This window comes from Arachis ipaensis, chromosome B05 (assembly GCF_000816755.2).
Source record: "Arachis ipaensis cultivar K30076 chromosome B05, Araip1.1, whole genome shotgun sequence".
Lineage (NCBI taxonomy): Eukaryota > Viridiplantae > Streptophyta > Magnoliopsida > Fabales > Fabaceae > Arachis > Arachis ipaensis.
This window is the reverse complement of record NC_029789.2, coordinates 16,953,301-16,968,014: the sequence shown is the minus strand read 5'-3', so window position 1 is coordinate 16,968,014 and position 14,714 is coordinate 16,953,301. Positions and strand designations below refer to the sequence as shown.

Here is a 14,714-nt window from a genome sequence, read left to right as displayed (position 1 = left end):
CAACCTCATCTTTCGATAAGTTATGGTAGATTGAGACCCCTTTCTATCAACACCTCTTTTTCGAGCTAATATCCTTGCAAGTTCGACCAACATCTCGATTCACAAAATTCTTCGACTAACATGTGTTATATGCAATTATTTACGTGTTACGTGTAAAAATTTCTATATTATATCGATATGTATGTATTATGTAAAAAAATTTATGTACCGCATGAGCATAGAAAAAAAATTGTGACGAATGCAACTTTGTTGAACTTGGTTACAAAAATAGTGATACATGTAGCATCACCATTATTGAAATTACAAATTTAAAAAAAAAAAACATTATTCTCATTAAAAACTTGACACCCATTAAAATATTAGTGTCAAAATAATTTTTATTATAAAAATATGGACGTAGCCAAATTGATTTTTTTTATTTTAGAAAACATTTTTACCCTACTAACTCCTTCATTTTAGGATTTTTTTTTTCTTTTATTGGATATTTCTTACAAAAGCAAATAGTCAAATTGGTACTCAAATTTAACTCATTGATCAAATCAGATCCGTAAATGGATTAATATCTAAATTTGACAGACCAATTCGATTTAGTACGAATTTGAAAAGCCAATTTAATCAAGGGAGTAAAATTTTGGAACCAACTTGGCTATTTATTTCTTTTGTTTTTATTGATTAGAATCATAGACTTAATTCGGAAGAAAAAAACCTTATGTAACTGTGACCTTAGCCGTTTGCCATAAGTGCAAGACCCACCACGACAGAGAGATTAGTCACTGCATTCTACGTTATATACTCTTAAGAAAATTCAAAAATAAATAAATAAATAAATAAAAGGTTTAATTACTTAGTCCATAGAATTTCGTAAAATTTTTAATTAAGTCTCTGTACTTTTTTTTTTAATTTAGTTCTTACACCAAATTTTTTTTCTAATTTGGTCTCTATATTTTTTTTATGAGTCTTTATACCAAATTTTTTTTTAGTTGGGTCCCTATAAAATTAAGTCAATTACTACCAAGAGGAACCTAATTAAAAAAAATTAGTGCAAAGACCCAATTAAAAGAAAAAAAAGTATAGAGACCTAATTAAAAATTTTGTGAAACTATAGAGACTAAGAGAGTAATTAAACCTAAAAAAATTTCCAAGCAAATCAACTGAGATAAGAAACAAGAAACCCTAGCAGAGAAAGAGTACGTACTCCGTACTCAGAGAGAATGGAGAAGGAGAGAGTGGGAACGAGTGTTTGAGGGCGAAACACAGTGAGGATAGCGGTCATGCCGTCGGAAGAGATAAGGGAAAAAGTGTGGGTGGGGGTGCATCCGGTGCCAAGGAGGGTTTTTCACGAGAGGGTTTTTCAAATCCTACAAAGATCTCCTTTAGAGATAAAGTCATTGGTCCAGAGAAATCGAAGGCGTTTGCACTTGCAGGATCTCTATATGGGGATAGTATAGCCACGGTGGTGGGCAAGCAGGGCGATTCCCAACCTCCATCTGTAAACTTCACTGAAGAAGCCAAGCTTTGTTTGGCAGAGCCTTATCAAGAAGCTTTGTGATCAAGATTCTTGATAAAAATTATAGTTACACAGCTCTTTCACACAAGCTTCGGATGGTTTGGCGCATCAAAGGTGGCTTTGATCTGCTTGATTTGGGGTTTGGGTACTTCATGGTAAAATTTGATGCATGTGAAGATCGTGAGAAGGTCATGCTTGGTGGCCCGTGGTTGATTGAGGGGCACTATGTTGCTGTAAAACTGTGGGATATAGATTTTCGGCCATGTGAGCAATCCTTCGGGTCTATGCTTGTATGGGTTCGAATTTCGGAGCTCCCAATCTGGTGCTATCAGGAACAGGCTATGATGCGTATTGCTTCTGCAATAGGATTTCCCATCAAAGTGGACTTAGCCACTAAGTTGGCTGAGAGAGGACGATACGCCCGAGTATGTGTTCAAATAAATTTAGGACTGCCAGTGATCAAGCATATCATTGTGGAAGGTGTAACTCATGTAGTGGAGTATGAAAGTTTAAATTTAATTTGTAACTCTTGTGTACGTTATGGTCACGATATGGCACAGTGCTTAGGTAGAGACTCTAGGGAAGGAAAAAGTGATGATTCCGATGCCACCAAGCCATGGGACGGTACAAAGGCAGTGCCACATCCTGAGACCAAAATTCACAATTCAAATGAAGTAGAACCTAATGTGGTAGGTGGCGTTACTGGCGAGAATCTTACATCGAATTTTCAAGAGGATTTGGAGGCTAATAATTTGGAAGGAAATAATGTTGAGGAGGCTTGCATGCATGATGAACCAGGCTGGGAGCAAGTTGTGAGGAAAGGTAAAATCAAGCTGGGTCAGAAGCAATCTAACAAGGTCCAAAGAGGCATTCAATCCAGAACCGATTCGGGTAGAGTAATCAGGCCCACCATTCACTTCTCTCACACGAATGGATCCAGCTCCTATCGCGCTAGGGTCGGGTCACGAGTCAAGGTCGGACACAGCGCTTCCCGTGTTGGTGAGACGTCGATGTCCTCAACCCGACACACCCCAGTGCCTTGCGGGTCCTCTCTCCGGAAACGACCAAGGCCGGGGTCCCTACAGAGCTCGCCAGTTGAGAAGAATGGAGGCACGGTGGTGGAAGTATCGTCATGTCTTCCTGCAACCGTGAAGGAGGGTGTTACCGTGGCGGTTCCATTGGAGAAGAAAGGCGCATTGCCAGCTGTTACTGCGTCGGTAGGCGGGATTAAGGAGATATTCCATGGAGATCCGACAAACCTGAAGGTCACGGGAGTCACTTCCGCTGGGCAAGCCTCAGTTTGAGGTTGGTGAAGCACTTTGATTTCCTTGTTTTATATTTTTATATTTTATATTATGGATAGTTTAAATATAATAGCTTGGAATATTATGGGTGCTTCTAATAAGTTAGCTCGGGTGAATTGTAAAGAGCTGGTTAGGAAATTTAAACCTGTAATTTTTATTGTGGTTGAAACTCACTATCCTTTTCAACACTTGAAACTGTTCTGGGAAAGACTTGGTTATCACCCTATTGGTATAGTGGAGGCGTCAGGACATAAGGGGGGTATCCTTTTCTGCAATACAGGGTGTTCACTGCAAATGGGTTTATGCTTTCGATCAGTGTGTTACAGTTGAGGTTCAGGTAAATAATGTGATTTGGAGGTGCAGTGGTATCTATGGTAGTCCTCAATTTAATACCAGAGTTCTGCTATGGGATTATCTTGTTACTCAGTCTTCGTCTTTCTGCGGGCCATGGATTGTTCTTGGTGATTTTAATGAAGTACTGTTCTCTCATGAATCTAAGGGTTGCCTCTTCTTGAGTCGTCATACAGATCGGCTTGCTGCCTCTCTAGGGGATAGTAATCTGTTTGACTTGAAGACTATTGGAAGACAGTTTTCTTGGTACAGAAGGGTTAAAAATAGTGTTGAGGTGGCGAAAAAATTTGACTGGGTTTGTATCAATAGTGGCTGGCTATCTCTCTTTCCAGAGGCTTACGCAGAAATTTTAAATAGGCTTCAGTCTGATCGTTGTCCTATCCTAGTACGCTGTACAGGTCGTCCCCAACCGAAAAAGAATAGACCTTTTCGGTTTATTGCAACTTGGGCAACTCATCCGGGGTACAGAGATATTGTGAACCAGTCATGACAGGCTGGCTACAGAGAGATGCATGGCAAGCTTTCAGAAGTGCAGAAGAACTCTTTGGAGTTTAATTCTAAAGTGTTCGGCAACATTTTCGTTAGGAAATGCAAATTGGAGAGACAGATTAATTTTCTTCAGAAGTGACTTGAAGTAATGGAAGATTTGTCTATGCGGCAAAAAGAAAAATAACTGATTGAGGAATTTAATAACACGCTTGTGCAGGAGGAACTTCTATGGTTTCAAAAATTCAGAGAGCAGTGGGTAAAATTTGGGGATAGAAATACCAAGTTCTTTCATGTCCAGACTCTTGTACGGAGAAAGCATAATAAGATTCATGGTCTCTTTCTTCAAGATGGGGTGTAGGAAACGGACCCGGATGTCCTTAAAAGGGAAGTTGAATCCTTCTATAAATGGCTATTCTGCCAGTCAGAGGATGTAGACTTAGGTTGTCTTGGTGATGTGCCGCTGCCTTCCCTGAATGATGAAGCCTGTTGTAGCCTCACAGCGCCAGTTACTCTGGAAGAAGTTAAGTCGGCTGTTTTCAGTATGCATTCTTTTAAGGCGCCGGGCCCTGATGGGTTTCAGGCTTTCTTCTTTAAAGAATACTAGAAGATTGTTGGTTTTGATATTTGGACTATGGTTCGTCATGCGTTCTCTTGTTTGGATATGGATCCAAGGATGATGGAAACTCTTGTGGTTCTTATTACGAAGGTAGAAAACCCGATTTCCATGAAGGATTTCCGACCAATTAGTCTTTGTAATGTGGTTTACAAAGTTATAACGAAGGTCCTGGTCAATAGACTTCGTCCCCATCTCAAAGAGATTATTGGGCCCCTTCAAGGAGGGTTTATCCCGGGGAGAGGAACCCCAGACAACATCATTGTAGCACAAGAGGTTCTCCATTTCATGAAGAAGACAAAGTCAAAGAAAGGCACCCTGGCCTTTAAGATTGATTTGGAGAAAGCGTACGATAGAGGGGATTGGGGATTTCTGAAACAAACCCTGGTGAGTTTTGGCTTTTCTCCTCCGACAGTCAATCTGATTATGCGTTGTGTCACTGCTTCCTCACTGTCTATCCTCTGGAATGGGGATAGATTAAATAGCTTTACTCCGAGCAGGGGTCTTAAGCAAGGAAATCCTATATCACCGTATCTGTTTGTGTTGTGTATGGAGAGATTGTCCTGTTCTATTAATCAGCAAGTTGATAAGGGCTTGTGGAAGCCGGTTGCGGTTTCTAGAGGGTGTCCAAGAATTTCTCATTTGATGTTTGCCGATGATTTGCTTCTTTTCTGTAAAGTTGAAAAACAGCAAGTTCAAACTGTAATGGTAGCTTTGGAAAATTCCTGCAGAGCCTCTAGGATGAAGGTTAATGTGGAAAAATCTAAAGCGCTATGCTCCAGGAATGTTTCAGCGACAAGAAAAGAGATTTTCACTGGAGTCTCCTCCATCAGATTCGTCCAGAACTTGGGCAAGTATTTAGGGGTGAATCTTAATCACTCTCGGGTGTCACGCGCAACTTTCAACGATGTTTTGGACAAGATTCGGGGAAGGCTAGCCAGCTGGAAAGGGAGATTGCTTAATAAGGCAGGCAGACTCTGTTTGCTCAACTCGGTAGTGACTGCGATTCCTACTTATCGCATGCAAGTATCTCTCTTCCCTAAAGGGGTAACGAATAAGATAGAATCCATGATGCGAAACTTTCTATGGAAGGGTCAAGCTGATGGTAGAGGCCTGAATCTAGTTAACTGGAAAGTGTTGGTCACTCCTAAGAAGTTTGGAGGTCTAGGAATTAGAAATCCTTTTTGTGTCAATATTGCTCTTCTTGGAAAACTAGTTTGGCAACTTTTTCACCATCCCGACAAGCTATGGGTTCAACAGTTGACGGAGAAATACCATTCTTCTAAGGATGATTGTTTTAGTCGGTCTCGAGGAAGGGGATCTTATGTTTGGAAGAGTATATGTCGAGCTTGGGATATCCTGAAGGAAGGTTTTAGTTGGTGCATTGGGGATTTGGAACAGAACTTTTGGTTTTCTAAATGGAGAAGAGAGGGGCGACTGTGTCAGGAGATGGATTATGTTCACATTTCTGATTCGGATCTCAGGATCTTGGACCTTTGGTCATCTGGACAGTGGAACCTTGAGAATATCTATTCTCCTCTGAATCAGTCTCTGCAGAGCAACATTAACTCTTACAACCCAGATGTTCAAGCTGGTTCAGAGGTCGGTTGGTGTTGGACTGGTGCGTCCTCAAAGGTTTATGATGCTCATAGTGATTATTTGTGGCTCAATAAGAAGATGTTTAGTTGGGAGGATAGGGGTAATTGGCTTTGGCTTTGGCGTCAACATGTTCCAGAAAAGCACAAATTTTTTGCCTGGCTATGTCTTCGGGAGGCTCTTCCTACTGCTGCATTTCGTTTTAGGAGGGGCATTTCGCACACGGATAGCTGTCCACGATGTTTCTCAGGTCGGGAATCGGTTTTACATTGTATTCGGGATTGTCCAAAAGCCCAACTTATTTGGCAAGCTTTAGGGATCTCCGATCAACCAGTGGATTTGATGAGTTGGTTCTTACATAATAGCAAACAACGCCCCTTTAGATTCTTTTCTGGTCTCTGGTGGATTTGGTGTTCGAGAAATAACGAGATCTTTCATCCTCACGAGCATTGGACCACAGACAAGGTGATTGGTATGGCTTTGTCCTTAGAAAAGGAGCTCCGAAATATTTTTGAGTTGCAACGACTATCTATCCCCTCAACCATTAGTGACTCTTGGATTCCCCCCTCAGTGGGTACCTTTAAGATTAATTGTGATACTAGTTATCCTGGCAATGGTGCTCGAGTTGGTTTTGCTTGTGTTAGCAGAGATTGGAAGGGAATGTGGCAATGAGGCTGTCTGGGAACAATTGAGAGTCGTAGCATTTTGCAAGGAGAGTTGTTTGCTATTTGGAGAGGCTTTCTTTTAGCATGAGACTCGGGACAAAGAGACTATATGTGAGATAGACTGTGTGGAGGCTTTTACTATTGTCAATAATTTACAAGATTGCTCTGGGTTTATTGATCCTTTGGTGTTAAAAATCCGAAATATCATGTCTTGGAAATGGCGTGCTGATCTTCGATTAATCTTGAGAGATGCAAATACAGTAGCAGACATTATGGCAAAGACTGCAATGAGGACTATTTCTCCCCAAGTGGAGCTTCCATTGCCTTGGAAGGAGTTTGAGAGTAGTATTCAGCGGGACTGCCTTTCTTAAGCAGTTTCTTGTTTTTTTTTTTTTTCTTTCTTAGTTTTTGTTTTTTTTCTTTTAAGTCACAAAAAAAAACCTAAATAAAATTCAGACAAGAAGTTAAGAGAAAATATTTGAAAATTTCATTAGGGAATGAGAGTACATACTTCCGGTGGCGAAAATTGACATCTAAATATCCTCAAAATACAACAATTTGAGCCTGATGAGATTGATGTTGAACACTTGATCTACTTTTAAGTTACAACAGGTCAAAGAATTAATCAACTCAGGAAGCAACTACCTAGAATCTGACCAAGAAATAACCACACAGACACACGTTACACTTTAATATTCTGTTGCAAATGCTAACTGCTGAAAAAGCCCGGTCCAGCCCGAGAAAGAAGCTCCTTGCCAGCATCCTTACCCATCTCAATCATATCTTCAACAGCATATGGACCAACCCTCGATGTCTCTAGCACTGCACAAAGGGAAATCAAGTCAATTATGGGTTGTGGAAAGATTTTAAATAGTAGGCAAACGTATGAGGAGGATCAAATTACCGCGAGTTCCATCTGGTGAAGCAACTAGTCCTCGGAACAAGCAATTACCATCCTCATTTCTGCAAGCATAACCGGCGATAGGAGTGCGGCAAGACCCATCCAAAGTCGTGAGGAAGGCCCTTTCGCAGACAACCGCCAATCTTGTTTCTTCATGATTCAATGAAGCAATGTATTCTGCCTGTACAACCGAACCAACCAAAATGACGTGTGAATATTGAGCAATAAAATGAGTAAAGAACTAACTATTCTGATGTTCAATACATGCCAGCCTCTTTTTTTATATGTCCTGAGCAGGAATTATGTAACAAAAACACAGAGAAACCATAGAAGATGCAACATGACATGATTAATATGTTGAAAACAAAAAGGTTAAACTGTAGTTGAAGTCTCACCATTTTATCATCATTACTTCTACAGGCTATTCCAATTGCACCTTGAGCAACTGCCGGAAGCATGTCGTCAATTGATAGGGTTGAAGTCACATTTTCCGTCATGTTTAAGCGCTTGAGTCCAGCTAATGCCAATAGTGTAGCTTGGACAACCCCCTCATTGAGTTTTCTCAACCTTGTTTGAACATTGCCGCGGAAATTTTCCTGAACCTAAGGTAACCAAAACAACAGTTTTATAAGAAGACTGAAGTTTTAAGAAAACAAGCAATGCCACTCCACAATCTTAGAATAACACTACCAAGAATGGCATTCTTTATTACTCTGCAGTCACAAGCATCAAGCCATGCCTGTGAAGGTGACACAACACGACACTAACTAATGCCTTGCTTAGTTGCAACATCCACAAATGATTGCTTTAAATGCTTTGATCAAAAGTTAAGTCACCTAAAGGAAAGTAAAAGTACATCATCATATGAAGCAATAGCTTTCTCCATTGCACATGCCTTCAGATTTCAGAAACATTTTTAAAATATGATATATGTACCGGGTGTCAGCATATGAACACTTAACACCTTGGCACCATGTGATTCATTGCCACTTTGCTTTTTTATTTTATTTTGAGAATGCATGTTGAACCTTCAAAAATAATAAAACTGATTAACCATAACTCCCTATTTTAAACACTAATAAACCAATTAAAGTTTTTTCCAAGTTATGGAGACTCATAGGACAAGACTCCTTACTGATATTTAAAATCATTTGCAGAGAACACCCATTTAAGTAATCTATTAACGTTAATTTATTTAACTATATAGTGTAAATAATAATGTTCTTTCATCCTGTTGGGATAATGCGTATGAGAGAAAACTAGCTTACATTTAGGGATGGATATCTGTGGAGTATCTGTGACTTCCGTCTTAGCGAAGCAGTACCAACAACACTTCCAGAGGGTAAATCAGCTAGAGAAGTTGCAGACAATGATATGAATGCATCTCTAACATCTTCACGCTCGAGATTACATGGTAAAATTGTTCCGTCAGGTAAGTACGTAGGCACGTCCTTCATTGAATGGACAGCGATGTCAACTTCACTGTTCAAGAGTGCCTCATCTATTTCCTTGGTGAACAAGCCCTTCCCTCCAATGTCTGCAAGTGGTTGAGAGAGTATTTTGTCACCTGTTGTTTTTATTATTACAATCTGAATAGCCCCCTCTTCGGCTAGCTCCGAATGTGATGCCATGAGTTTATCTCTCGTCTCATATGCCTGAGCCAGAGCTAGGGGACTGCTCTACGCATAAAAAACACACAGATAACCCAAAATGAAGCATGAATCAGAGAACACTTGATTGAATATATGGCTAGTAATATATGGAATATGGGTAAGAAATAAACATACAAATTCCACAGCCCAAGAAACAAAGATTGCTTTGTTTTTAAACCATTGATTCTAGACCAATCATATCTATAGATATGAAGTCAAACTATATCTATCAACTGCATTGATTAGTTCATTTTACATCTCTGGAATGTCTTTTAAGAAACTGAAACATTCCAATCTCTCTAATAGTATCCATGTATTTTTGCAAAATAAAGAGAACCAAATATCAAGCTGAATAATCCATTTCACAAGCTAACCGACTTGTTAAAGATCCATCATAGTATAATTTATGATTACATGATATCCGCGATCCGATCCGCAAAGGGTGCGGATCGGATCGGATCCGATCCGATCAATTTGCGGATCGGATCGTATCCGCAATTTTCAGATCGGATGTGGATATTTATCGCGGATCTGCGGATACGATCCGATCCATGAACACCCCTAGTTTAAACCCCAATTTGGTCCATAATCCCTTTTTAAACCCTAACTCAGAATTAGTGCAGCACTTCTTCGTCCTCATAATCATCTTCTTCTTCTTCCCTACTCATTCTCGTACCAATTGCTTCTTCTTCATCATTATGTAGTAAATAATAATAATTTCTTCGTAGTTCTTTTTTTTCCCTTTTGATTTCTTCGATCCTTTTATTTTTATTTTTCTCAGCTCAATTTTATGGTTTCGATTTTGGAAACTTTCTTTTATTTAGCGTCAATTTTGTGTTTGTTCTTTTGAGTGTTTGATAAATTTTGCATCTTTTTTTTTTTAATATATCATTCAAATGCTTATCGGTTTTCAAGTTTGTTTTAATTTATTCATTTTTAAAAAGAATTTATTAAATTTTAATGCTCGGCAGCTTGACAAAAGAGAAAAAAAGACACAAAATTTGTGCATGAAATGCTCAATTTTTTAATTTGTGATTATGAAAATGAATTTTAGGAAGCATGAGTTTCTATGTTAGGAATTGGGATTTTGTGAATAGTTTCCATATAGGACCGTGTGTGGCAATAGAAATAAGCAATCAAGAAGCCTTTGATATTAATATAAGTTCATTCATGTATGAACCAAGTTTGATTTTCTGTTTGTAATATTTATTATGTTGTTATGAATTATGATGGAAAATATTAGTATTATTATCTGCAGATTTATTGTTCTTCCATGTGGGGATAATGATGATGGCTTCAATGTAAAAAACCAGCTAAAATCTATCTCCATTTTGTTCAACTTTGGATATGTGCTGATATTTGGATCAAATTCCCTTCTAATTAATGATTATTGGGGAACAAGAGATCGGTCCCTCAAAATTGCCGTTGGCTTTGGAGTTCTTGGCAACTACCGTGAGGAAAGAAGCTTTTTTCCATCGCCGCCAGCTCTGTCGCCGTCTGTGAAAACCGTCTGATCTCAGCCGTCAACCACGGTTTATGTCTAGTAAATTGAACAGCCCAATTCAAACCCAGATGGCTGTGGCAGTGATGAGGAGCCCTTTAAGCACGAAGTACTGTGGGGGCAGATCCAATTCCTGTTCATAGTGGGCTTGGGGGTGCTTACTATTTCTTGAATAGCCGTGGTGAGAATGCAGCAATTGTGAAACCAACTGATGAGGAGCCTTTTGCCTCAAACAATCCGAAATATTTTGTTGGTAAAGCTCTTGGACAACCAGGTCTGAAGCGCTCGGTTCGGGTGAGGAAAACAGGGTTCAGGGAGGTTGCTGCTTATCTTCTTGACTATGAACATTTTGCAAATGTGCCTCCCACTTTCTTGGACGTGCAGATGAAGGAGAGGGAAGTTCTATGCGATCAACCATAAGGAGGTCAAGTCATAGCAGAAGCAAAGCCAACCATCATCCAACCAGCAAAGCAATGGGTACGAGAAGAAGAAGAAGAAGATTATGATGAGGACAAAGAAGTGCTGCGCTACTTCTGAGTTAGGGTTTAAAAAGGGATCAGAGACCAAATTAGGATTTAAACTTTCATTTGCCACATCAACCAACTGTTACACACTCCAGTGTGGCACTCATTCGCCACGTCACTCCCACCGGCAAGGAATATGACCGGAAAATATAAGGGGGACCACGTTGATGCATTTTTCCAATTTGAAGGATTTAATTAGTGCAATTGGGAAGTCAGGGACTAAATCGATGCATTTTGTGAATCTCAGGGACCACTTTGAAGTTTAACTCTAATAATACATGCTATTTCAATATATTATTCCTTTAATTTAGAAAAAAGAGGAGTTTTTAAATTTAGAAAAAAAATATCATTTTTAACACAAATATCTCAGTGAGATAACATGACTCTTTCGTTATATTTGTTATTAATTTGTAAGGTTTTGCTACTGTGTAGATTACAAAATTCTTCTACATATGTAGAATATAACGTGCTAAGCTCTTAGAAATGATTGTTGCAAGATTGGACCAGTAAGACTGTGTTTGTTTACAGAGACAGCACATTGAGACATGGACACTGAGATCATATTTGACAAAGGAGACATTGACAGAGACAGTATGTTCAGAGACACTAAATTAGAGTCCATTTGAAAAGGAGCAGAAGCTATTTTTTTTTTTACTTTTGGATTATGAAAAGTCACAATCTGCGTATTTGGTACCATTTTAAAAAAAAAAGCTTTTAACTTCTGAAAAGTTAATTTACAACTTTTTGAAGAAGTAGAAATATATGACTCATCTGCTTCTCGATAAGTCATTCTACCACTTCTTTAAAAAAATTAATTTCAAAACAAAAAAAATCTACTTTCCTTCTTGAGTGAAAAATATTGACCCTTCACCATCATTTTCATGCAAGGTCTATTAGAAGCACTGGTATTCCATCATCATTCCACCATCATTCTCACACAATGTTACAAACCTCACCATTTTCACGTAATAATTCATCTGATGGAAGTATTGATCCTCCACCATCATTTTCATTTTCAAACAATATTGCATCTGAATAACTTACTGCATATATTCCTTCTAAGTATTTTTGTTATAATTTTATCACTCTATTTTTTATTATTAAATTTGTATTTAACTATGATATGAAATTTCAGTTTTAATTTTATTTTTTTCACATGTGATTTTATAGCTTGCTATTATTTTCATAGTTAATTATAGCAAATTCTTGACCTCAATCAAGGAGAAGGGTGTTCTAATAGGAGTAAAATAAAAAATAGCAACAAAATATACATTAACACACATTTTATATTTATTTTTTATTTTCACCTACCATATCATACATAATATTAGTGATTAGGTTATGTAAAATCAACATTCAATATTAGAAAGTATTTGTTATCATCGTTATTTTAATATTCATTCTCTTCTGTAAAAAAAAATTATTTTTTGAGTTATTTATAAGTACTTTTATAAGTACTTCAAATTAAGTACTTTTATAACTAAAAATCCAAACACAAAATAATTTATTTATAAGCTACTGTTAATAAAAATCCTTATGCTTTGAACTCTTTTTCCAAAAGAACTTATTTAAGTTATTTTTCCAAACTGGGCCTTAGTGTATTTTGTGTCCATCCTGATAGGAAGGACACAAGGACACAACTTATTTTTCATTCTTTTTTTCATTATTTTTGTTATTTTTTCATAATTATATTCTTTTATTATTATATTTTTCATCTCAAATTTTTTGAATGAAAAGAAATGAGAATAAATTAGATTTTCATAATTTGTTCTAGTTTATCACCAAATAAAATACAAGAACACAAAATTTTGTGTCTCTGTCCATCAGTGTCTTGCCTTCTCCTATTCTCAGAAACAAACGCAACCTTTAGAACGACAATTTTGAAATAGTGGGGCCTAGTAACTAGTGAAGATATATGTTTTGTTGGTCATTAGTGTTGCTTTGTAAAGTAATTAACCATGTGATAAAGTAATTAACAGAAGAAAATAAATATTTTTAAATATTTTTATTTGTGTGTAATGATCGTTGACACTTTATTTCAGTCTGCTTCTTTTTTTTATTTTTATTTTTTGTTTCGTAGATAATAAAACCATTGCCATTGAGGAAGTATGTTATATCACCATATTGTTATTAGATGTTACTAACGCATATTCTAAAAATTTCATAAAAAAATACACAATTAAATTTGTATATTTTTAATATATTAAATATATTAAAAATTTTAAATATTTTATTAGGATAAAATATATTTTTGTTTCTAATATTTGTGATTTTTTTTAAAATATCCTTATTATTTAGTTACATTTAATTTTATTTCTAACGTTTTTTATTTGTATCAAAATTATCCCTAAATGTTAACTTCATGTAAAATATTAGGGATAAAATTAAAAATTTTTACGGATAGTTTTGACAGAAATAACTTAAGGACAAAATTGAATGCACTGAAAATGTTAGGGACAAAATTAAATAAAATTAAATGTTAGAAGTATTTTTAAAAAAAAATTACAAATGTTAAGGACAAAAATTATACTTTACTCTTTTATTATTATGCTCTTAAATCCGTTATTACTTATCAGGATATAACTTTTTTAAGAATAAATAGTCAAATTCATCCTTGAAATATCACTCATTCTCTAAATTAGTTTTTGAAAGATTTTTTAATCAACTTTATTATTAAAAATTTTAAATTAGTCACATTAGTCATGCCGTCATTTTCGTTACAAAAAGTGTCAAAATTTACTTATGTGACACATTAAGTAATACCACGTCGACCATAAAATTTACTGATGTGACACATTAAGTGATACTACGTTGACCGCATCATGCACTTGGCAATCCTAATTAGCTTCTAACATGATAAGTTTATGCAATTAAATGAAATCAACTCTAAATTAAAAAGGATCTTGAGATATTGAAAGTTTTCAATTTGAAATTAATTTGATCTAATTTTATAAATATATTATGTTAGTAATTAATTAGAATTATCAGGTATGTACTGTGGTATCACTTAACGTACTATATTAACAAACTTTGATGCCATAAGTAACAGAAATGAAGAAAAACTAATGTGACTAATTTAAAATCTTTAAAAGACAAATTTAATTAAAGAATCTTTTAAGAATTAGAAAAATAAATAATTTTTTAGAAACAAAATTAATCATTTATTTATTTTTTTAAAATCTATTTAGGCTTATTACATAGTAATACTAAAACAACACATCAATTTGTACAAATTTTTAAATAAGTAAATGATGCAAAATTTAATTCTGAGACGTCAATATTTGTATAGTTGGATGCAAATGAAAAAAAAATCAATTTTGTTAAGAATTATTATGCTAAATTAATACAAAGATTCTTATATTTTATTAAATTCGTAAATAAATCTCTATACTTCACAAATTTGTAATAAGATTTTTATACTTTGTAATAGTTTTTAATTAGACTTTAGTTGTCATGAAAAAGTTTTTTTTTATTTTAATATTCTTAAGTATACATACTTGTAAGGATTAAATTGAAAATTTGTAAATAATAATGGAGTTTAGTTTTAATGTATCAATAGTATGGAAATTTTTAATTATATTAGATGTATATAAAAATAAGTCATTAATAGT

At 36.0% G+C, this 14,714-nt stretch overlaps 1 protein-coding gene across 1 annotated transcript; it reads right to left on the bottom strand.

Annotated features, from left to right (window-relative positions):
- LOC107643140 (porphobilinogen deaminase, chloroplastic) lies at positions 6,990 to 9,100 on the bottom strand (the record flags this gene model as incomplete). Its single annotated transcript, XM_016346714.1, is given in 4 exon segments — positions 6,990 to 7,347; positions 7,430 to 7,607; positions 7,822 to 8,028; positions 8,695 to 9,100. Coding segments are annotated over 4 exon segments (904 nt in total), but the record flags the coding sequence as incomplete, so codon positions are not given.